The following is a 21,659-nucleotide window of genomic DNA, read 5'->3' as shown; positions in this document are numbered from 1 at the left end:
CTTACATTAGAGCGATTAAGGACATGTATGATGGAGCCAAGACCCGGGTGAGGACGGTTGGAGGTGATTCAGAACACTTCCCAGTCAAGATGGGCCTGCATTAGGGGTCCGCTCTTAGCCCCTTTTTGTTTGCTTTGGCGATGGACGCATTGACGCGCCACATTCAAGGAGAGATGCCGTGGTGCATGTTGTTTGCACATGACATTGTGCTTATTGACGAGACGTGGAGCGGCGTTAACGTGAGACTAGAGGTTTGGAGACAGACCCTGGAGTCGAAAGGTTTCAAGTTAAGCAGGATGAAGACAGAGTACTTAGAGTGCAAGTTCAGTGAGGTGATTCAGGTAGAGGATGAGGACGTGCATCTAGATGCTCGGGTCATCCCGAAGAAAGAAAGTTTCAAGTATTTGGGGTCGATCATCCAAGGGAATATAGTGAGATTGATGACGATATCACACATCGTATTAGAGCTGGATGGATGAAATGGATGCTCGCATTGGGGGGGTTGTGCGATAAGAATATGCTGCCTATACTAAAGGGAAAGTTCTACACAGTGGTGGTTAGACCGACTATGTTGTATGGACGGAATGCTGGCCAGTTAAGAAAGCTCATGTCCAAAAAATGAAGGTAGCAGAGATGCGGATGCTGATATGGATGTGCGGGTATACCAGGAGATATAGGATTCGGAATGAAGTGATTCGGACAAGGTGGGTCTGGCCCCTGTGGTGGATAAGATGCGGGAAGGGAGGTTGAGATGGTTCGGCCATGTGCGGTGAAGATGCACCAGTGAGGAGGTGTGAGAGGCTGGCAGCGGTGGCCTAAGTTACTCGGACTCGGGTGCGGGTGTCCGATACGGGTGCGGATCTAGAGGTCGGATCCTTCATGATCTAAATTCTAAGATTCGGGGATAAGGATCCAGGTATGGATACGGGTGCGGGGATTCGGCTAAAAATAATTGAAATATCTAAAATTAGAACTATAAAACCTAAATTATGAGATATTATGTGGAAAACATGGGGAGAAAATATTGATCAAGAGGAGAATCCCGGAAGGAGAATAAAAGGAAAAGGAGTGACATAGAAATTTCAATATACAAGGTATTCCATTTTCTGAGTGACATAGAAATTTCAATATACAAGGTATTCCATTTCTTTAAGTCCATCTCAGCTTTTGTTTTGATTATAGAAATCATTGGATCTGTCCGGAATTTCTTCGTTGATTTTGGTCAAAGTACCGAAAAGCGATTGACTAGATCGGGTACGGAACCCACATCCATACCCATGTCGTGTCGACACGGGTGCTGGCACCGAAAGTGAAGAGTCCTAGTAAACTTAGGTGGTGGGCTTGAAGAGAGGGAGGGGTAGGCCAAAGAAGGCCTGGGGAGAGGTGATTCGGCAGGATATGAACGCTACTTCAGCTTACCGAGGACATGACCGGTGATAGGAGGGTGTGGAGGTCCAGTATCAGGGTAGAGGTCTAGTAGGGGGGCTGGGAGGATTTCTTTTTCGTATTAGGAGTATTATTTATCTTTGTTCACTTCGCTTATTTTTTCTAGATCTCTCATATAGCTTGCTTGTTTCTTTCTTTAATGTCATTTATCTTATTATATGTTGCTATTACTACCTATTATTACTGTTGTCTTGGCACCTTTTCTTGAGCCGAGGGTCTATCGGAAACGGCCTTCCTACCTCCCAAGGTAGGGGTAAGGTCTGCGTACACTCTACCCTCCCCAGACCCTACTATGTGGAATATACTGGATATGATGTTGTTCGTTTTTGCATATATCTATTTGTGGAAATAGCGTCTACTGATTAGTTTTGTCCTTTTTTTCCTTTCAATGTTATGTTTGGAAATAGGTAGTGATAGTGATGCTTCTAGACTTAGCGAACCTGGTGCTAGTCTACATCAAGGTGGTCTGGGAAACCCTGTGGGACGGATTGGAGGTACTGAAACTGACGATGACAATTCAGAGGCTTCTGGTTCAGATGAAGAACAAGAATTGAGAGTAAATGGTCAACCTACAAGAGGGGCTTGTGCAAGCACAAGGTCTGACTAGTTTTGATTGAGTTTGTTGCCTTTTTTTTTTAAAATTTTCCTTTCATGTTCCAGTACTTGTATTTGTTCACTTGTTTATGTTTCATGAGTATGTTGGACTATGTTCTTGATATAATGCACATGTCTCCTCCTCTAGGACAAATCAGGGTCCGGGTCGCCAAAGGCTCATCTACGGCGTGGTAAGCCCTGAAGCTAAAAAAAATTTAGGGAGGGCACTTCACCTCTCTTAAGTTGTGCTTAGGTGGGGCAAGGAACTAAGATGTGCGTCTCATTGCTCATGAGTTCTACTTGAATCGAGTGGTACTGAATGATAAATATAACCGGTGTAGAGATATACTAGTAATTGTTAAGGAAAACATTATGAAGTACTTGAATGATGGGAAACAGCTTACCCAAGTGCTTATTGAAGAAAATCTAGAGATCAATTCCTTTATGCATAACATGGACTATTTGGAAAGAAAGGAACAAAAGATGTTTCGAAGGCACTATGGAGCAAATCCAGATTATAAAATTTAACTGCCTGTAGCACTTGTATTTCTGGAAGGACGGAATACTGTCTGAATTAACATGATGTGCTAGACTTGCTAGAAAACATTTAGGAATTTGGTGTAATCACGTCTAGCTTCCTTTTATTTCTTCTCCCCCCCTGCCCCCCCCCCCCCCCCCCAAAAAGTAATTTTAAAGTATCAGCTCCATACTGTCTTCTTTAATAAAATCTTACTTGAAGGGAAGAGTAACCCAATCCAGAAGATAAAGCTTAGTTGTATTTTGCTTTTCATTTGTGTAAACAGGAGTACATAGAGGATATTGAGGCTCTAATGCTATCATTGGAGTCTTTATAGAGCAATTTTTGCATAGATTAGTTTGCTCACATTCTCTGTAATTATGGCTTCACTGCCTTTTTTTGGTTTTAATACAAAATGCTACCCTCTCAGGAAAAAATAAAATAAAATTAACCTTATCAAAAAAAAAAGTTTGACGGTTGATGAAAGATTTTGTAAGTTAGAAGAAGTTATGATGATTGTTAACCCATTTGCAGCTCATTTCACTCTCATTTGGATCACAAGTTATCCAAAGAAGAGGTCGACAGGCTAGAGAAAAAGAAATGGACTTACAAATGGATGGTAGCCATGTCAAATCACAAGTGGAGGGGTACAGGCGAGTGTTTTCTGAAGGTAGCTGTCTTGTTTGCATATTGCTATATCTTCCTTATTCTATTGTTGATTGCTTCATAGTGCTCAGGCCTGTCTCCATATTCAGCTGTTGTAGATCTTCATTCCTTCATCTCTTATGATTTGGGCAAAAGGTCTGTTAGCTACGTTCAAGTAGTATGAATCTGGTAAATAATTAAATAGCGGTCTTTGATTTTCTTTAATAGTTTAATTCACATCGTTGCAAAATTGACATCTAGATTGCTGGAGCATCTTATATCTTTGCTAGAGCTAACGTCCAATTTAGTGGCAAATTTGGGCGATAAATCTATACTGTATTTTGTCGTCCAAATTGTTTGAAAGTGGTATCCTGCTTAACATCTTCTTAATTTTTCAAAAGGAACAGAAAAAAGTTCATGGACAGTGCTGTTGCAGGTGGCTGATAACTATGTCAACTGATAGAGATTCCGCTTCGTTCTGGGTTTCTTTAGGATTGTAATTCAATTTTCATCTTGCATCTGGCTTTCTGATAGAGATTCCGCTTCGTTCTGGGTTTCTTTAGGATTGTAATTCAATTTTCATCTTGCATCTGGCTTTTATTAGTAGGCGCATTATCGCAGTAGAATTTCTTGTGCTCTGATTTCTGCTATTATCTGTTATTTCCTGTACTTTGATTATTCTATCTTATCTTTGTCGCTTTCGTTATTTGCATTTCCATATCGCTTTGAATTTCTTAGCCTATCTGACCTCTTTTTATGATTTTCATTGAGCCGAGGGTCTTTCGGAAACAGCCGTCCTACCTTGGTAGGAGTAAGGTCTGCGTACACTCTACCCTCCCCAGACCCCACGGTGTGGGATTTCACTGGGTTGTTGTTATCATCTTGCATCTGGCTTTTCTGATGCATCTTGCATTTGGCTTTCTGTTAGATACTTGTTAATTCCAATTATTTTTGTTTTCAAACTTCAAAATTACAGGTGCAGTGTTACTTATTGCAGTTGTCGGGTTACTCTGCAGTTCTTTTTTGGAATTTCTCCTTTTTAATATCCATTAGTCTGTTTGCGAGCTATTGCACAGGAGCTGGATTTACCTTGTGCGCACCCAAACTATGTTACTCGGACTCTTCAAAAATATGGACGGGTGCGTGTCGGATTCTCCAAAAGTAGTACATTTTTGGAGGATCCGACACGGGTGATGCAACATTTTTGGAGAGTCCGAGCAACTTAGCACCCAAAGGGTAGCGGCTGCGGGTTCACATGTCATTAAAAAAAAAATATCCATTAGTCTAAACTCGTGCATGCGCGCGCGTGTGTGTCTTTCTTTTGGGGATAAAAAACTTAAGTCTGTTAAAGATACCGACCCAAGAACTCTATTTTCTAAAATGTTGCTCCCTATATTTGTATTGAGTTACATGTGTACCATGTTTTAGATGCTTGATGAATAAGTTTAGGTCGAATTCCCTTGGTGACTGTATTAAGGTTCTCGATGGAATGCCTTTAGCTTGAATTGCTGAATAGAGGAAAACCTTGCAATACCAAACTGGACTGCTCTTTGCTATCGATAGATTTACTTCAATTTTATGTATTGCTTTTCCACAACAATCTTCTCATACAAGAAGTTTCATTGCTACTTTGCAGGAGCCAGACAACTTCTTGTTTCATGGCTTGAAGCCAACACTACACAAGCACTGGTTAGGTATCTATGAGAAGTCTGGAGGCGCAGATTTTGATTCATCAAAGCAGAGATTATTTTTCTCCGTCTGTAAGTAAAGGCCATCAAGTTGGTTTTGGTCATTTACTGGTGTTTTACTTATCAAGTGATTATTGCCTGTGGTCTGATTGATTGGTGGACAGAACTATGTGTCTGTTTCTTTGTTAATTTGCGACGTTTGGAAGATATATCAGTCACAGTTAGAACCTTTAGAGTAGATCATTAATGTGACTCCAGAACCGGATGTTCTTTCAGTTTATCAATCAAAGTTTTCGTGTCACTTATTTCCTCATGTTCCATGTGGTTCCGCATTGATAGTTGTGGTTTTACTTCGAGCATTATTTATTCTTGTCTGAAGCAGTGTTTACTACTAGGTGTGATTTGGAGAGTCGAAGTAGAAAAATTAGTTTGAGTTAATCTTGTGGAAAATTCGGAGCAAAAAAGATATTATCAATGGTAGAGAGATCTTTTAGGCTGCAGTATCAGCTAATATGTCGTTTTGTGGTGAAAATACAATCGGACCTAAGCTGGGTTCAACACTATAACTCACACAACCCCCCCCCCCCCCCCCCCCCCCCCCAAACAACAAAACCAGAAAAAAAAAATCCCCCTGAATAAGAAGGCTACAAAATCTCTGATTGAGCTGCCACATGGTCTATTTAAACATCAGCATTCACTTGTGCTGCTGTTATTCTTGATCGGTGAACATCCACTCATAATTCTGCAAAAAATTTCACTAGACTAAAGCTGACTCTTCTCTAAAAAGTAAACATGCTTCACAACGTATTCAGCTTTAATTCTGATGTGCTATTTCCAACTTAACCAATAAGTGAAACCATCTCTAATGATTTGCACCTTATGTATGCATCAGTGACACTAAACGTTGTTGCCCTCGGAACTTTCAATTGTTGCATTATGTAGGGTTTGGTGATTGGTTCATTCCCTCGGGCTTAAATTTCATAAAACCGAAGCGTAAAAAAATTACAAGAAGTTACGATCTTACTTGCAGTATCACATGCTTACATTAGGATTTGTAATTCATCCAAATTATCTAGATTATGGGAATTTGGTTTTGGCGATTTTTGAGGGAGGGAAACAAGAATGAGATAGGATGTATATTTTTTCAACGAAGGAGTAATAAAGGTGAATCGGATATTATACTTATTCAGGTTAACCTGATGGATTTATCTTGCTGTCCATGTATTACTTTGTTTTCTGTTCTGCTATTTTTTTAGTGTCGTAATTGCTATTGCTTTCTGTATTCTTGTAGGCAACAGCTACCGGGATATTCTGCACCACAACAAGAAACCCTTCTATCTCAAAGGTCAAGAAGAAGATTCAAGTACCATGGATGCTTATATTATGCATTCTGTAAGAGCATCTACTTCTTTTCACCATAATTTACTAGTTCAAGTTCGAGTGATGTGGTTCATATCCAAAATTTCAAAAATGTCTTGGTTATTTAAGGGAATCATTTTATGCAGCTCAATCATATTTTCAGAACCAGGGATCTTGTAAAGAAGAACGAGGCAAAACTAGCTAAGCTTCAGGAGAATGTGAAAGCAAATGTCCTTAATAATGAATCCTTTCTTGACCGTGGGTTCACTCGCCCTAAGGTATTTACCTATTTTCATTCGTATTCTTCTGAAAACAAATTTGTGCGAAATAGATGGATTTTCATTTGCCTTGACGTACCCATCGATCGGGTGTAATAAGGATGTGAGTACTTTTGTGTTGATTCTTCAAAATACACTAGAAATTAGCAAAAACCTTGACGTACTCGCACCACATATTTCCCAACATCAATGATGGATATCAAGCTTGGTATGTTTTGTTGAAGGTGCATCCTTGTCTTGTTTTCAAATTTATAGATAATCAGGACTTTGATGTGTGAAGTTGAGGCTGTTCTTAAAATAAGATTTGTATATGGTAGTGGGAATTGTGTGATTTCATTAAAAAAAGAAAATCCTGTCCTATACTTGGTATCTGCACTTTGCTAGCATTATCTTTTGTATTGTCTACGAAGTTCTACTCTTAAAAGTTACGGTGGAGTTGGATTATTGCAAAGGAGACCCATGTTGTTCGGACTTTTCAAAAATGTCAATGGGTACGTGTTGGATTCCCCAAAAGTAGTGTATTGTTGGAGAATCCGACATGGGTACGGCATCGAAAGTGAAGAGTCTGCAACTCAGGAGGAGACTACTTGAAGTGCAACTATAACCATCCAATCCTGCTCTTAGTCTTTGAAAGAGACACTTCAACATATTCCACCCCTGACCCACATTTTATGTGTATCACTCCTGATAGTTTGGTTAGCCTTTAAGAAGTTAAACCACAGCATTTCCCATCTCCAAAGAATTAGAAATACCGTATAGCCATTAGCCTAGCAAATTCTCTTTTCAACTGGACAATTTCTTTTTCGTCTAGGACTGATTGGCCCCGTTAATGTGTAGATACATGTGATATGACCTTCCACATTCTTTTTCGTGATTTGTTAAACCCTACCTCCCAAGCTCTCACGAGGGACCAATGGTGGTTCTTCCACTTCTTCTCTCAGTGACTCGAACTTCCAACGTCTTGGTTTGAAGTGTAGTGCTCTTGCCAGTACAGCAACCTCTCTTGTTGATATGTTCTTATACTTATTCAATGATCATTGTTCATTTTTCTGCTTTTATATTTTACTTGTATTTCAGCTAGGGATATTAATATATCTTTGAAAAGTTCTGATTATGCCGGTGGATCAGATCCTATGGATAAGCTTCTTTCTCTTTAGAGGTTCCGAATCCCACTACCTAGTCATTCTATCATAAGATGTTCTTTATTCTCTGCCCCCCTGACATTAACGACCTGCTCAACTGTCTTTAGACATAGCAAAAGTACAGTTAAGTATCACCTGAGTTTAGGAATTAATAGCGCTTTTCAGGTCCACTCACGGTTTTATATTCTGGATTTTAATATGAGCGTGATCAATTTTCATATATATATATATATATATGAAAATGGTTTGGCTTAATTTACTTGATCGTACTTTTGTGGTTACATCCGTTGTTTGAACTATATCAATTTTTATACAATGATCTTGCATCTCTCAGCATCCGCTTGTGTATCCTCATCATTTACGGAGCACTGTGGACACTTACAGTGTTGATCACTTTCTTGTGGTTAGTTAAGTTGTAAGAGTATTGGTCATTTTCTTGTGATTGGTTCAGGTTTTGATCCTTCTCCCTCTAGCAAGTGTTGCATTTCGGGTAGTCAAGCGGCTGATTGATTTGACACCTCCGAAATACAAGGTACATGAGCTTTTGCATTTTCTGAATTCTTATGCAAAATAAACTCAACAATGCCTTCCCAAGATTTCAGCAGCTGGTTCCATGAGATGTTATTTAACCGTGTTGGAACTAAGCAAGAGTATTGTTTACTCATGCTGTTGCTGCTTAACCTAGAAATTGTAGTTAGTTGCTGCTAAGTGCACAAAACTTTTCCTAGTAGTAAGACTAGTGATGGAGACCAAGCACCTTGCCAGTTTCCACAGACACCATACCGCTGTAAGATACTCCCTCCATTCCATAATAAGTGGTGTCTTAGGCTTTTCATTTTGTTTCAAAATAAGTGGTGTTTTAGGATTTCAAGAAGAAATTGATCTTGTTCTTCCAAACTTACCCTTATTTATAATCAAGAATCATTAAGTAGTTTTTTTTTTTCCTCTAGGCACTAATTAGGGGTATGCTAGTAAAAACGCTCATATTTTTCTAGGAGTGAGCAATTTCTTAAGAGGTTTGCATAAGCTAAAAACACCCACTTATAATGGAACGGAGGGAGTAACATATATCAAGTATGCTATTTTAGTTTTGCACTAATATGCAAACTTTTCTTAATCAAATTAAGCAGTGATATGCTAGTGAGTAGGTATTTTCTTAATCAGTAACGGTATAATTTTATATTTTTATGCAATGAAGCTGGTAGTGAGGAATTTTCACTAAAAGGAATTACATGCTTGATTTGCGAAATGTAGCTACAGTTAGAAGACTAGAATGTATAATGACCCACTGCGCCTTCATTTTAGAGCTCGCGGTGAATGTTTCGATTCGCAGAAAAACGTTTTGGCCTTGTTAGATGTGAAATAGTTAGACCTAGAGAGAGATCTTAAAGTGGAGCCCGTAATTATGATTAAAAAAACATTATTCAGTTAGGCACCACTTAACCAAAGATCATACTGCTAATTTTGGCCTCATATAGGCCTGTTTTAGACGAGGATATACCTTTTTCATACTTTATTAATGTAGTGTTTTAATTACAATGTTTTACCTGATCAAAAAAATAAATAAATTAATGTAGTGTTGATTCCTTCAGTCTAATGTAGAGGAGCATGAACGTTTCTATAGAGAATTTGGAGCTGGAGTAAGTGAAGACAAGGAGGATGAAGATGCTACAGAAATTCCTGAACTAAAAAGGACCTCAAAACCATCTGATTTTCAAGCATTATTTGGGGGAAATAACAATGATCATTTCATGATTGGAATTAAGTTCACTAGGTATATTTCTCAACTCTGGTGAAATTACTAAAACAGTACTACACCATAAAAGCTGCATTTCTTTGTCCGAGTACTTTTCAACTTAGAGATGCTTTATATGCTGCTGGTAAGCATTATTCAAAGGACACATAATTTGCACATTATTCAGTCATAAACAACTTGGTGAAGTACCTATTTATTATGCAAGCATATTATGCAAGCATGCTCCTATGAGAAAAGTTAAATCATTCCATCTCCCCTTGCATTCATATCCTCCTGGTTTGTTTAGTTTAGGACGTTGTATGCTGCATGTCATAGTAGCCCTTTGTACACATCTTGCTAAATAAAATCAAAATTTATAAATGAAAAGTGATTAAATGAAACCCACAATTTTCAAAAGTTTCATGTATGTTCATGGGCCATCTTGTGGTTGTATGCTTCCACTTTGACTAATGATGCTTTTACTTGGTTTTAGTCTAAGTAAGCTTTGACTACCAATTCATTGATGTTGCACATAGTTCAATATGGAATATATGAAATACATAAAGATGGACTAATCAAGACACTAATTCTGTTCTTACAGAGTAGGGTAGAATATGCGAGCAGCACTTATAAGTTAATCAATTTTGTATATAGATATGAGCAACTCCACTGTATAATATCAATATTATGGAGAAATTTATATAAAATATCTTTATCGTCATCTTTTTCAAAAGGAAAATCTTATGCATGTCGTTATTTTAGGAGGAGCATAAAATTGTACGGTGACTTCTACTCGTCAGACATGATTGTTGCTTCCCCTCTTGGCCTAATCACTGTAAGTTTCCTAATAAATGCACTTGCTTGATCCTCATTGCTCTTTTTCATTTTATGGTGTTTAGATCATTCATTAAATCCTTGATTCTCTCTTATGTTTACAGGATATTTTTCCTGAATACAGAAATGAAAGGAATTTTTCTAAAATTCAAAGCCATAAGTTTAAGTAATAAAGGGAACTTGTAAATCGTCACCTCTTGACTGATTTTTTTGGGGAGGGGGACGTAATCTGTAACATGTTATACGGGCCAAGTAAACATCATGCAGCCTTCTATAATCTCAGAACTCTGTTTTTCTAACTTCTATACCCTGTTTCAATATATCAACAGATTTGCTCAAAGCTTATTCTCTTAATTCTAACGCTATGCAGCTCTAATGTGAAGTATGAAAGCCGTTTTTAAGTTAAACTGTTACTAACTTTTTATTGATTTTATTCCTTCAGAAAATCGGGGAGGCAGAATTATACAAGGATAAAAATGTCGATTATCTTTCTTCTATAGAGGTAATCTTTGTTGGAAAAGTTATAGTAGTTTGGAAGGTTGTGGTTTGTGCTTTTATCTATTTTAGCAATGCTCATTACCTTTATCAACTAACGGTATAATTACCATTTGAGCAGGTTCTAATTGTTGACCACGCAGATGTCATATTGATGCAGGTACGTTGAAAGTTCATCCTTACCCCTAGGATTGATTTAATGCATGTCTACTCTTTACTATCTTTTGTTCATATTTTTTGTATTCACAGAATTGGTCACACGTGAATACAATTGTTGAACAATTAAATCGGATACCTTCCGAGCAGCATGGAACAGATATTATGCGCATTAGGCAATGGTATGCTCATATGCTGCTCTTCTGTTTGCCTTGTTGCTAAAAAAGGTGGCTTGATCTGTGAGTTCGGAATGTGGGTTCACGTAAAACATTGCGCCACCATACAAATATTGGATAAATATGGAGAACATGTTGCACTCCCTTGAAATGAGTGATGTTTTTTGCTAATAATTTGGTTTTGTGAATGTCGCTTGTAGGTATTTAGACGGTCAAGCGCCATTCTACCGGCAATCAATAATATTATCTTCTCACATAAATCCAGGTAAGTTCGTGACTTTTGTGTGGTGTGCAGGCTGTAAAGATAGATGCTAATGCTATAATTTTTAAATTCTGGTGTCATTCTTGATAATTGTCTTTATAATTAGGGCCTAAGAGCTAAAGTATTTTTCTGTCCTATGCAGACATCAATGGGTTATTCAACCATCATTGCCTCAACCACGAAGGAAAGGTCTGTCCATTTTGCTCTCCTCTCTGGTGTCAATGATTGGAATCTTTCGGATAGTAATAACCCTTGACATGATTATGTTGTGTTTCTATCTGGAGCTCTGTTCCTGGTTTAGAGTGTTATGTTGTTACTTTTTGACAGTTCTTAGTTATCCCCTTTTCCTTGGTTATTACCTCCTTGTGTTTGGTGTATCATAAGTTGGTGGCTGGGGGGAATAAGTATTTTGGGCATAGTTTGAGCATCTAGCGCAAAAGAGAGGTATATGCTTTTCAGAAGGGCACAAATTAACTTTGATGTACAAAAGAAAAAAGGGTCCAAATTATAGGTCCACTAGTTAAAGCAAATTACTGGACCAGTCTGATAGAATTAATTTGTAGACCCAAAATGTTACGACGTTGGTAGCCTTCTTGTCAAGTTGTCATATCATGTTAATGTGAAGTGGCTGGACTAATCAATCACCCATTAACTGGTGATTTGCAGCTATACTTTGAAAGCTGTAATATTTGATAACCGAGAAATCCTCGAGGACCAGTGATGCACAGTTCAAAACTCGGTGGATAATGAACCTAACCCTCTACTCTTTACCCTTAAATAGCGGGCTTGTCTGTAGCAGGCTCCAAACCGGTGAAGTGTGTTAACCACACATGACTCACTGCACTCTTATCACTAGACCAAAACCCTGGGGGCACTTTGAAGCTGTAATTTTAGTTAATTTTTTCCTTTATCTATGTAATTGAAACATCCTCTTGATTTTTTATTCCTCATTACACTAACATTGTTCTATGAAGACGATGTATGTGCCTTAACTTATGCAAAATGATGAAGAAATTTCCATTATACAACATTTTCTAATTAGTGGGAGATGAACAGTTTAATGTGAGTTTAATATGTCGTTCTTACTTTATTTGAGTTTTGAAGGGTTGCATACATTACCTTGAAATTCCCAGTCTCTTGTTCTTCGAAAATTCAGCATAAAATAAGAAAAAGTTGCTAGAAATATCCTTTGTGCTGTCTTAATACATTAATATGAAATTTCAGCATGTTTAAAATCTGAGAATGCTTAGAAAAGAGCAATATTGCTTATTTAAGTGCTGTATTTTCAGGTCAAATTGGCAAGCGAGTATAAAGGTGTTTTACCAAAGGTAGTACTTCAAATACGGCAGGTGAGTAACAAAATAATGATCTTATAGTTATATTTAATAATTTAGCATGAACCCGACCGATTTCCACTGTAAAAATTTGAGTTTTTCACAAGGAATACATCGAGTTTTGGGTCTGTAGTTATGTCATTTTTTGATTTTGTTGATATTATGACCACCTCATCTAAAATTTAGTTTAATAGGTCTAAGATACTTATGTTTATTTTATGTGTTAAACACTACCTCTTCCCTCCAGTCTAATTGTTTTTCTTGGCCAAACACATGGACATACTATTTGAAAATGAATGGTGGTGAGAAGTGAACCTAGAGTCAGTGCCTACTCCAATAGCATGTTCAAACCGTGTTCCCCATGACACTTGCTTTCATTCAAAACCAACAACAACATACCCAGTAGAATCCCACAATGTGGGGTCTGGTGGGGGTAGAGTGTACGCAGACCTTACCCCCACCTTGAAAGGTAGGGAGGCTGTTTCTGAAAGACCCTCGGCTTAAGAGAGAACAAGACAAAAGGTCAAATAGGGACAAGCATATCAAAACAATATGAAAACGAGGATTAAAGCGAGAAAGTCATGATACAACAGTCTGGAAAGAAAGGAGCAGTAGCTACCATAGATAAATAAGATGATCGAAGTGCAAGACCCAACAGATATAAGCAGAGATCAAATGACAATACACGAATGAGGAAAACTACAACTACTAGGACGAGAGAAAAAACGAGATTACCTCCTAGCCTTCTATCCTAATCTGGGTCCTCCACAACCTCCTATCTAAGATCATGTCCTCGGTAAGCTAAAACTGCGCCATGTCCTATCTAATCACCTCTCCCCAATACTTCTTTGGCCTACCTCTACCTCTCCTGAAACAGTCCATAGCCAACCTCTCACACCTCCGCACTGGGGCATCTGCGTCTCTCCTCTTCACATGCCCATACCATCTCAGCCTCGCTTCTCGCATCTTGTCCTCCACCGATGCCACTCCCACCTTGTCCTGGATATTTTCATTCTTAATCCTATTCATCCTAGTGTGCCCACAAATCCACTGTAGCATTCGCATTTCCGCGACTTTCATCTTCTGAACGTGAGAGTTCTTGACTGACCAACACTCCGCCCCATACAACAAAGTCGGTCTAACCACCACTTTGTAGAACTTGCCTTTAAGTTTTGGTGGCACTTTCTTGTCACACAATACTCCAGAAGTGAGCCTCCATTTCATCCACACTGCACCAATACGATGTGCAACATCATTGTCGATATCCCTATCTCCCTGTAAAATAGACCCAAGATACTTGAAACTTCTTTTCTTTTGGATGGCCTGGGTACCAAGCCTCACTTCCTCGTCAGCCTCATGTGGTACGCCACTGAACCTGCACTCCAAGTACTTTGTCTTGGTCCTACTCAACTTAAATCCTTTAGACTCCAACGTCTGTCTCCAACCCTCCAACTTAGCGTTAACTCCGCTGCGAGTCTCGTCAATCAAGACTGTGTGATCCGAGAACAACATACACCAAGGCACCTCACCTTGTATTTGTCGCGTCAATCCATCCATCACCAAGGCAAATAAAAACGGGCTAAGAGCTGATCCCTGATGCAACCCCATCAGAACATGGAAGTGCTCCGAGTCTCCTCCTACTGTCCTTACCCTGGTCTTGGCTCCATCATACATGTCCTTTATCGCTCTAGTGTACATCACAGGTACACCTTTAGCCTTCAAGCATCTCCATAGAACCTCTCTTTCATTCAAAACCAATTAGTCCTAATACCAGATACTAGGTAAACAGGCAGTCACCACTCACCGGTGTCATAAGATCCTTCTCTACATGTCTAACTTAAGCCTGATAAAAGCAAGAAATATGAAGACGATGTTTCAACTCCTTCCTGATTTTGAGACTGATCAAATTAAATCCATTTGGAAGACCTAATGCAATTCATGTGGGACATTTATATCGTGCAGCACCTGTCGTCGTGTTGCCAGTTATTTCACACGTGACGTTTGACACAAACTTACGAGTATCGAAATGGCTTACCATAAGTTGGCTCTTTTAAATTGTAAAAATTGTGTGACCACCTAATTGAAAAGCTGGAAAAGTTAGGGAGGGAATATTTTTGCTTATCTAATTATGGCTTAACAGTTTGCGGTAAAGTTGTTTAAGCACAGGATCTGCATCACTATTTGTATGCTTCATGCATTTTTAAGTTTGAATTTTGTCTGGCTTCTGTTTTGTTTGGTAACTGCTTACATGTATTTGATTCATCATGTACCTGTGGAAGTACTATAGATTCCCTTCTCCTCTTATGTTTTTTTGCTATTTCTCGAACTTGCAGATTTATGAGCGATTTGATGTAAAGACTGCAGAAGATGCCGATGATGCTCGGTTTGATTATTTCACAAAAAAGGTTTGTTATTCTTCTGCACAATTGATCATTTATCTTCATGATGACTGGCTTAAATAGTTGTGGTCAATGGCATACGCAGAATTTTTCATAAGCGGTGTCACAACTGAAAAAGTTAACAAGTTGTAAAAATATCACATTATAAAAGAACAAAAATAATGTGCAGAAATTGCAATTTTACAGAGGATGATGAGTACTTAAAAATTAGCATTTTATGTTTGCTGAATTTTTTCCCATATATATGAGATAATTGTTCCTTATCAAAAAAAAAAAAAAAGGTATGAGATAATTGTTTTTCAGTTAGAAGACATTAACAGTTAGATCCCACAACTCAGAAAATGAGGTGCCTGACCATTACGCTATTTGGGGCTTGCTGTATAGCTGTCATTTTTATTCTGTATATTCATTTTCTTATGTAAGAGTGTGTGTATGTATATATACTTGTAATAAAATTTTCCGAGGAAGTAGTGTGACGTCACATCCTTTCACTCAAGGTAAATCCGCCCCTGGTTGTTGTGATATCTTTCCAGAAGCTCAGACAAAGAACTTGCTGCTCCTTCACCTTTAACAAGAAGGAATGTATTTCCCAGACAATAAAAATGTTAAAAAATGATATCACCTTTACAATGGCAAAAGAAAAAAAAAATTGTTAAAAATGATACCCTCATTACTAGGCTTCAGGGTCATAATTCTTGCTTGTTTTCTTCACCTTCTTTAATCAATTGTTTTATCAAAGCCTTTCCTTAATCAAACTCATTGCTTGGTTGTTGTAAACCCCCCACCCCACCAAAAAATAAAAGGGAAAAAAAATGGAAGTGCCGGTAAAAATACTCCAAAGGAAGTGAGTATGTCGATCTAATCGGGTAATCAGTAATCTGAATAATAAGAAATAACCTCTATAAAATCCAAATCAAATAGCACCTAAATTGTATGATCACATTTTTTCAAGTTAACTTGGGCACAGTTTCCCATTGCCTGATCCAGTCTAACCCTCCATTATTTCTGCTGTTATAGAGCTGCCAAATGGTTCATCCTTTAGGCTCTAATTTTCTTAGATCTTCTATTTTATCACATTATTTTATATCATAAATGCAACTCGTTTTCCTTTTTGGTGATGAAGCTAGAGATAAGTCGATAGCAACTTGATTCTCTGCCTCCCAGATGGGCATGTATCTGCATGAATGATATTTTGCAATCTGATACTCTAATCATTTTTCTTGTCTATATTAAAATATTGTTTAAGGCACTGCCCCTAATCTTTGTTCAAATTTCATATCTGGTGGTGCATCTAGACTAAGATCTTATCCAATTCAATCTTGTTGTCTCCCGTTTCTTTTATTGTTTCCTGAGCTATTTATGACCTGCATTTGTGCTATTTTATTCGATGTAAAGACATACCAAGTCTTCTTTTTTCAGTAATTTTCATTTACTCATTAGTTATGGGATTTTACATTTGTTCTTGTTCTGTACATGTAAAAGAATTTGAGCATCTAGTGATCTTGTAAAGTTAATATCACCACCAAATCAGTTGGTCTTACAATTGCTATTGATATCTGGTCAAATCTACTCTGATGAAGTCTGTTATTCCAGGTGTTCCCCAAGATAAAGGATTCCATTGAGGTATGTTCACCTGAGCTCGAGAAACAAATTCATTTTTCCTAAGCATTCAGCTGTATGAGTGATTGTCTTTCCTTAACTCATTTTTTTTTTTTTTGTGTTCTGCAGGGTGGTATAATGCTATTTATTAGTTCTTACTTTGAGTTTATCCGAGTAAGGAACTTTTTGAAGTCACAAGAGGCATCCTTTTGTCTACTGGGAGAGTGAGTAACAATCTTGTGTTCAGAATTCTTTGCATTTCTGTATATAAAATCAAATTTTGTGATCCAATGAGTATGCTGTTCTGGTTTAAGGTTCAGTTGTTTGCCTTTGTTTCTAGGTACACCGAGCAGAGTGATATATCTCGCGCACGAGGGAGGTTTTTCGATGGAAAGAAGAAATTCATGCTTTACACTGAAAGAGCTCACTTCTATCACCGATACAAGGTTCCTCTCTCTTGAGTGCTATTCACGCTGCCTTACTTTCTCTACTCTTTTTCCTGCTTACAAGAATGCTCTGGCATTTGCCATGTGATGATGTTGAATGCTTTTAGTCTCTATATATTGTGTATCTGATTCTGCAGAGTAACTTGTAGATAGTCTGCGGCACTGTAACTGGGAATTTCAATCAGCTTATACAATTTTTTCTTAATAGTTATTCCTGGCTTCATCAGTCTGACATGAACAATCTCTAAATCTCTGTCAAATGGGATAGAGAATACTCGTCCTTAGTTTGTTTTTTGCCAATTGGAAGTGATTTCTTTCAGCTGATAGATCTGTTTCATGAAAGTTTTTCTATGAATCTGTTACCATTCTCAAAAAAAAAAAAATAATAAAAAAAAAATCTATGAATGAGCTTAGAGGAGCATGATCAAGGTGATATCCACTCACAAAATAGCACTACGGGATTATTCTAAGAACATTTCTTAACTTAGATTCATGGTAACTAATCTACTTGTTTTATATTTGACATGTTCAAGAATGAAGTGGAATAGACAACTCATCCCGAAAAAAGGAATGAAATAGAAAAACTTGTAAGATTGAGCTACAGCATAGTCTCGTGAAGGATTGTAATTTCTTGATATCTGGTAGCCGAATATGATGGACTCGGTTTTCTGGTTTGTCATTGTTATTATTTTTTAATTTTCCTATATTCATAGTAACATATGTAACAATATCGTCCAGTAGTTGCCAACTTTCGTCTCAATTACACAGCCATTTGGTAGTTAATATTGGTATTGATCTTGCCTTCTTTCACGATTATTAGTCGTATATATCCTTAGATTCCTCTAAAAGATATTATCAGCCTTCTTTATTTAATGTTTGCATAATAATAATAACTTTTTATGTGTTCGACTTGTCCTGGGAATTAGATACGTGGCATTCAGAACTTGATCATTTATTCACTTCCAGAGCGGAAAGAATTTTACCCAGAGGTGATCATCTCTACTGCACTATCCTATTGGGATTATATGGTGGTTCACACGACCGCAAGTCTTACCAAGTTATCCTTTTCATTTCTCCTGCAGGTTGTAAATATGCTACAAGGGTCTGCTTGCACTGTTCTATTTTCTCGCTTTGACCAGCTTCGGGTAAGGCTTCAAATTCCTTATATACAATTATGAGTTCATATCTTGCTCTCACGATTCTTCAACCTTTTCCTCTATGCAAGTGTTTGATTTCCTTTGTAGTGTTCTTACCGCATAATCTACTCTCCGATGAATTCAGCTCGAGAGGATTGTTGGTACTGCTGCTTCGAAAAGGATGGTCACGTCGGACAAGGGTGTTTATGTCTTCTGTTAAAAGGAAACTCACAAAAAATTTCAACGGAGAAGTGTTTGGCCTCTCAAATGCGTGCAACTGTTTCTGCAGCTCAAGGAATGGCTTCTTGCCTTCACTTACCCAAGGGAAAAAAGAAAGAAAAAAAAAATAGATGGTTCTTGCTTTCAATATCGTAACTAACATATTTTTATGAGCAATGTTGCTCAATCAATTTTGTTTTCTTTTAAAATTGTGATATTAGCAAACATTATTCAAATTCCAGAAACATAAAATGTAACTTTATGCCAATGAAACATGTAAAAAGAGGAGGTCGTGTCTGGAAACTGAGGTTCACCAACTATTTATGTAGTATTGCGGGCAAAACATACTTCTAGGTAACTATGGGTGTGGTTGATAGAATGGAATACAAGTTGTAAAACTATAAAGTTACAGTAAAGTACTTGAGGAAGAGCAAATAGTAATTCATCCAAAAAGTCCAAACTGGTTTATTAGATTCTTATCTTCCATTAATTTGGATGGGTTTGCAGTTAAGTCGGATTTCCAATAATATATGTAGGACAAATTTCTTTAATGTCTCAGTCTGTCTCTTAATAAAATGATTAATTAATTATCCCTTAATAAAATGATTAATTAATTATCCCCTTCATCGTTATTAATATCTCCTAGCCACTGCCAATCTGCATGAAAGCAACACCAGAGCTGAATATTAATATTTCTGCTTAGTTATGACCTTCAATTGTTTTTTTTTTCCCCTTTTCTTTTTGAACTAGTGTAGTGTGATTATATTTACGTATAGTTTTTTAACCATTGATGACTTCATCATGCAAGAAGTGTTGATAACTAAAATAATTACCGTCTTTACATTTAATTGTAAGTGGAGAGTTGTTAATTATCCATAAAAAATATATTTAGAATTAGAATAAAATTAGCTCATGCATTCTAATAAAATTAAGTAGTAGTCCTAAATGTATTACATGCTTACATACATACATTTAAATGGTAAAATTGCAACTGAAAAACTAAACTTATAATATAATGTGAGGTTATAAGACCAGAGGATCATGTTTAAAAATCTCCGTCAAAGTATCTTATCATGAGTTTAACTAATATCCACCAACAGGGGAAGGTTTTTTAAAGCATCCTAATTTTCTAATAAAATTAGCTCATGCATTCTAATAAAATTAAGTAGTAGTCCTAAATGTATTACATGCTTACATACATACATTTAAATGGTAAAATTGCAACTGAAAAACTAAACTTATAATATAATGTGAGGTTATAAGACCTGAGGATCATGTTTAAAAATCTCCGTCAAAGTATCTTATTATGAGTTTAACTAATATCCACCAACAGGGGAAGGTTTTTTAAAGCATCCTAATTTTCAGTTTTTATTTTCATTCTCTTTTACATTTTTTTAGAGGCACCTCCGTAATCCTATTCCCCCCTATCTGCTCTTCAAACTCTTCCAGTCTCCTTATGTTTCCTAGTCTACCCTATCATTGACCCCAACACTATATATATAATGCCTCTAAGGCTCTAACCATTCAAACACAAAGTACACTCGCTTCTTTAAAAGTTTCAAAACCCTATCAAACACGCCATGATGAAAACTTCATCTATAATTTCTTTCTTGCTTCTGATCATGATCAGTTCTTTGGTGGTGGTCGTATCTTTAGCCGGACGTTTCGACCATGAATTCGATATTACGTGGAGCTATGACCTAGTTAAGATATTGGACAATGGGCAACTACTCACACTGTCTCTTGATAATAATTCATGCTCTGGAATTTGGTCAAAAAGACAGTACATGTTTGGGAAAATTGAAATGAAGATCAAGCTTGTCCCTGGCAATTCTGCAGGTACAACAACTACATACTATGTAAGTTAATATAATCATGTCTAATAAATACATATAGTAGCTCATGATCTGATACTTATATCAATAGAATATTTTTGATGCAACTACTTTTGAGTTCTAAGCCTTTAATCGATCGATTTTGGATCATGGTTTTTTATGCTACTAATTAGCTTAGATGAGATGTACATGCAGCGCTCTGGATGCACGAGCGGTGCACAAGATGGACGTGTAGTGCACGAGATGCACGTGTGACACTTGTTTTTATTGAAAATACTTGAGACCTTTTATTATGCTTTGGCTTTAGGCCATCAATTCCATTGAGCCGTCCCTGTTGCTACTTAATTCATACTTTTCATGGACGGTAGCCTTTAGTTGTATCTTAAGTGATGTAATGGTGTGGAGTTTACAGATATAAACTTATTATAATATGAATTTACGTTATATGCACTAACACTAAGTCTAACAGAGTAAATTTTAGACATGACAACAATAATTTAAACTGTTAGAACCTAGTACTCCCCGTATCCCAAATTATGTTAAGTAGTTCGGAGTACGAGGGTCAAAATACTTAATTTTGACTATGAATTTGAATGTAGATTCTTCAAATATTTTAAAATAAAATTTCCACATTTGAAAACTATACAAACAGTATTTATAATCCGTCTCAATGGTGAATGAAAAATGCAGTTATCTTCAGTGGGACCAACTCATGACGAGATTGACTTTGAGTTTCTTGGCAGCGCAAGTGAGACCATCTTCAGTGCACTTTGAGTTTCAGTGGACCATCTTCAGTGCACTATTCTTCACACAATTGTGTACACACAAGGCAAGGGAGACAGGGAGCAACAATTTTATCTTTGGTTTGACCCCACTAAGTATTTCCATACCTACTCTATTCTTTGGAATCCTCGAAGCATCATGTAAGCATACTTTTTATTTGTTTTTTCTCCCAAGAGATATAAGAATTTAGTTAAATGGAAAATGTCACTAATCTTGCGTGAACTAATTCTAGATCTCAAGAATATTTAACAAAATGTGCGTCAAAGGTTTTCGTGATGCATATATCCCATTTTTCGTGCGCATGAGATGCAAGTATGATGTATGCATCCCGTTTGATCCTTGTTGGCCAGATTTATCCAAGGATTCAGTTATCCAAGCTCTGGAGAAATCTAGCCAAGCAAGGATCAAATGGGTGCAAAAGAAGTACATGGTTTACAGCTATTGTACTGATAGGAAACGTTTCCCTCAAGTATTTCCCCTAGATTACTCTGTAATTAATGGAAAAAAAAATATTAGTTACTGTGTTAAAATTCTGTTTTTTTTTTCCCTTAGAATTTAGCAGGAATGATGTTTGTGAGCGG

At 37.2% G+C, this 21,659-nt stretch overlaps 1 protein-coding gene and 1 pseudogene across 1 annotated transcript in view; both read left to right on the top strand.

The window, feature by feature from the left end:
• The window catches only part of LOC132644732 (protein NUCLEOLAR FACTOR 1-like), a 65,514-nt gene extending 46,914 nt beyond the window's left edge, over window positions 1-18,600 (top strand). The window contains exons 2-23 of the mRNA XM_060361341.1: window positions 105-393; window positions 1,854-2,043; window positions 3,092-3,227; window positions 4,839-4,962; window positions 6,182-6,282; window positions 6,396-6,527; window positions 8,121-8,201; window positions 9,262-9,443; window positions 10,167-10,239; window positions 10,681-10,740; window positions 10,855-10,893; window positions 10,983-11,071; window positions 11,266-11,330; window positions 11,470-11,516; window positions 12,617-12,676; window positions 14,995-15,066; window positions 16,654-16,683; window positions 16,789-16,883; window positions 17,000-17,105; window positions 18,032-18,094; window positions 18,188-18,250; window positions 18,387-18,600. Of these exons, the coding sequence (XP_060217324.1) occupies window positions 105-393; window positions 1,854-2,043; window positions 3,092-3,227; window positions 4,839-4,962; window positions 6,182-6,282; window positions 6,396-6,527; window positions 8,121-8,201; window positions 9,262-9,443; window positions 10,167-10,239; window positions 10,681-10,740; window positions 10,855-10,893; window positions 10,983-11,071; window positions 11,266-11,330; window positions 11,470-11,516; window positions 12,617-12,676; window positions 14,995-15,066; window positions 16,654-16,683; window positions 16,789-16,883; window positions 17,000-17,105; window positions 18,032-18,094; window positions 18,188-18,250; window positions 18,387-18,461 (2,172 nt within the window). The 3' untranslated portion in view covers window positions 18,462-18,600. The remainder of the gene's footprint in view (window positions 1-104; window positions 394-1,853; window positions 2,044-3,091; window positions 3,228-4,838; window positions 4,963-6,181; window positions 6,283-6,395; window positions 6,528-8,120; window positions 8,202-9,261; window positions 9,444-10,166; window positions 10,240-10,680; window positions 10,741-10,854; window positions 10,894-10,982; window positions 11,072-11,265; window positions 11,331-11,469; window positions 11,517-12,616; window positions 12,677-14,994; window positions 15,067-16,653; window positions 16,684-16,788; window positions 16,884-16,999; window positions 17,106-18,031; window positions 18,095-18,187; window positions 18,251-18,386) is intronic.
• A 1,440-nt stretch (window positions 18,601-20,040) lies between these two features.
• LOC132644731 (xyloglucan endotransglucosylase/hydrolase 2-like) lies at window positions 20,041-21,327 on the top strand (annotated as a pseudogene).
• Window positions 21,328-21,659: the final 332 nt, after the last annotated feature.

The sequence above is a fragment of the Lycium barbarum genome, chromosome 6, assembly GCF_019175385.1.
Source record: "Lycium barbarum isolate Lr01 chromosome 6, ASM1917538v2, whole genome shotgun sequence".
NCBI lineage: Eukaryota > Viridiplantae > Streptophyta > Magnoliopsida > Solanales > Solanaceae > Lycium > Lycium barbarum.
Note: the sequence above shows the minus strand (reverse complement) of the source record. Positions and strands in the feature narration are given on the sequence as shown.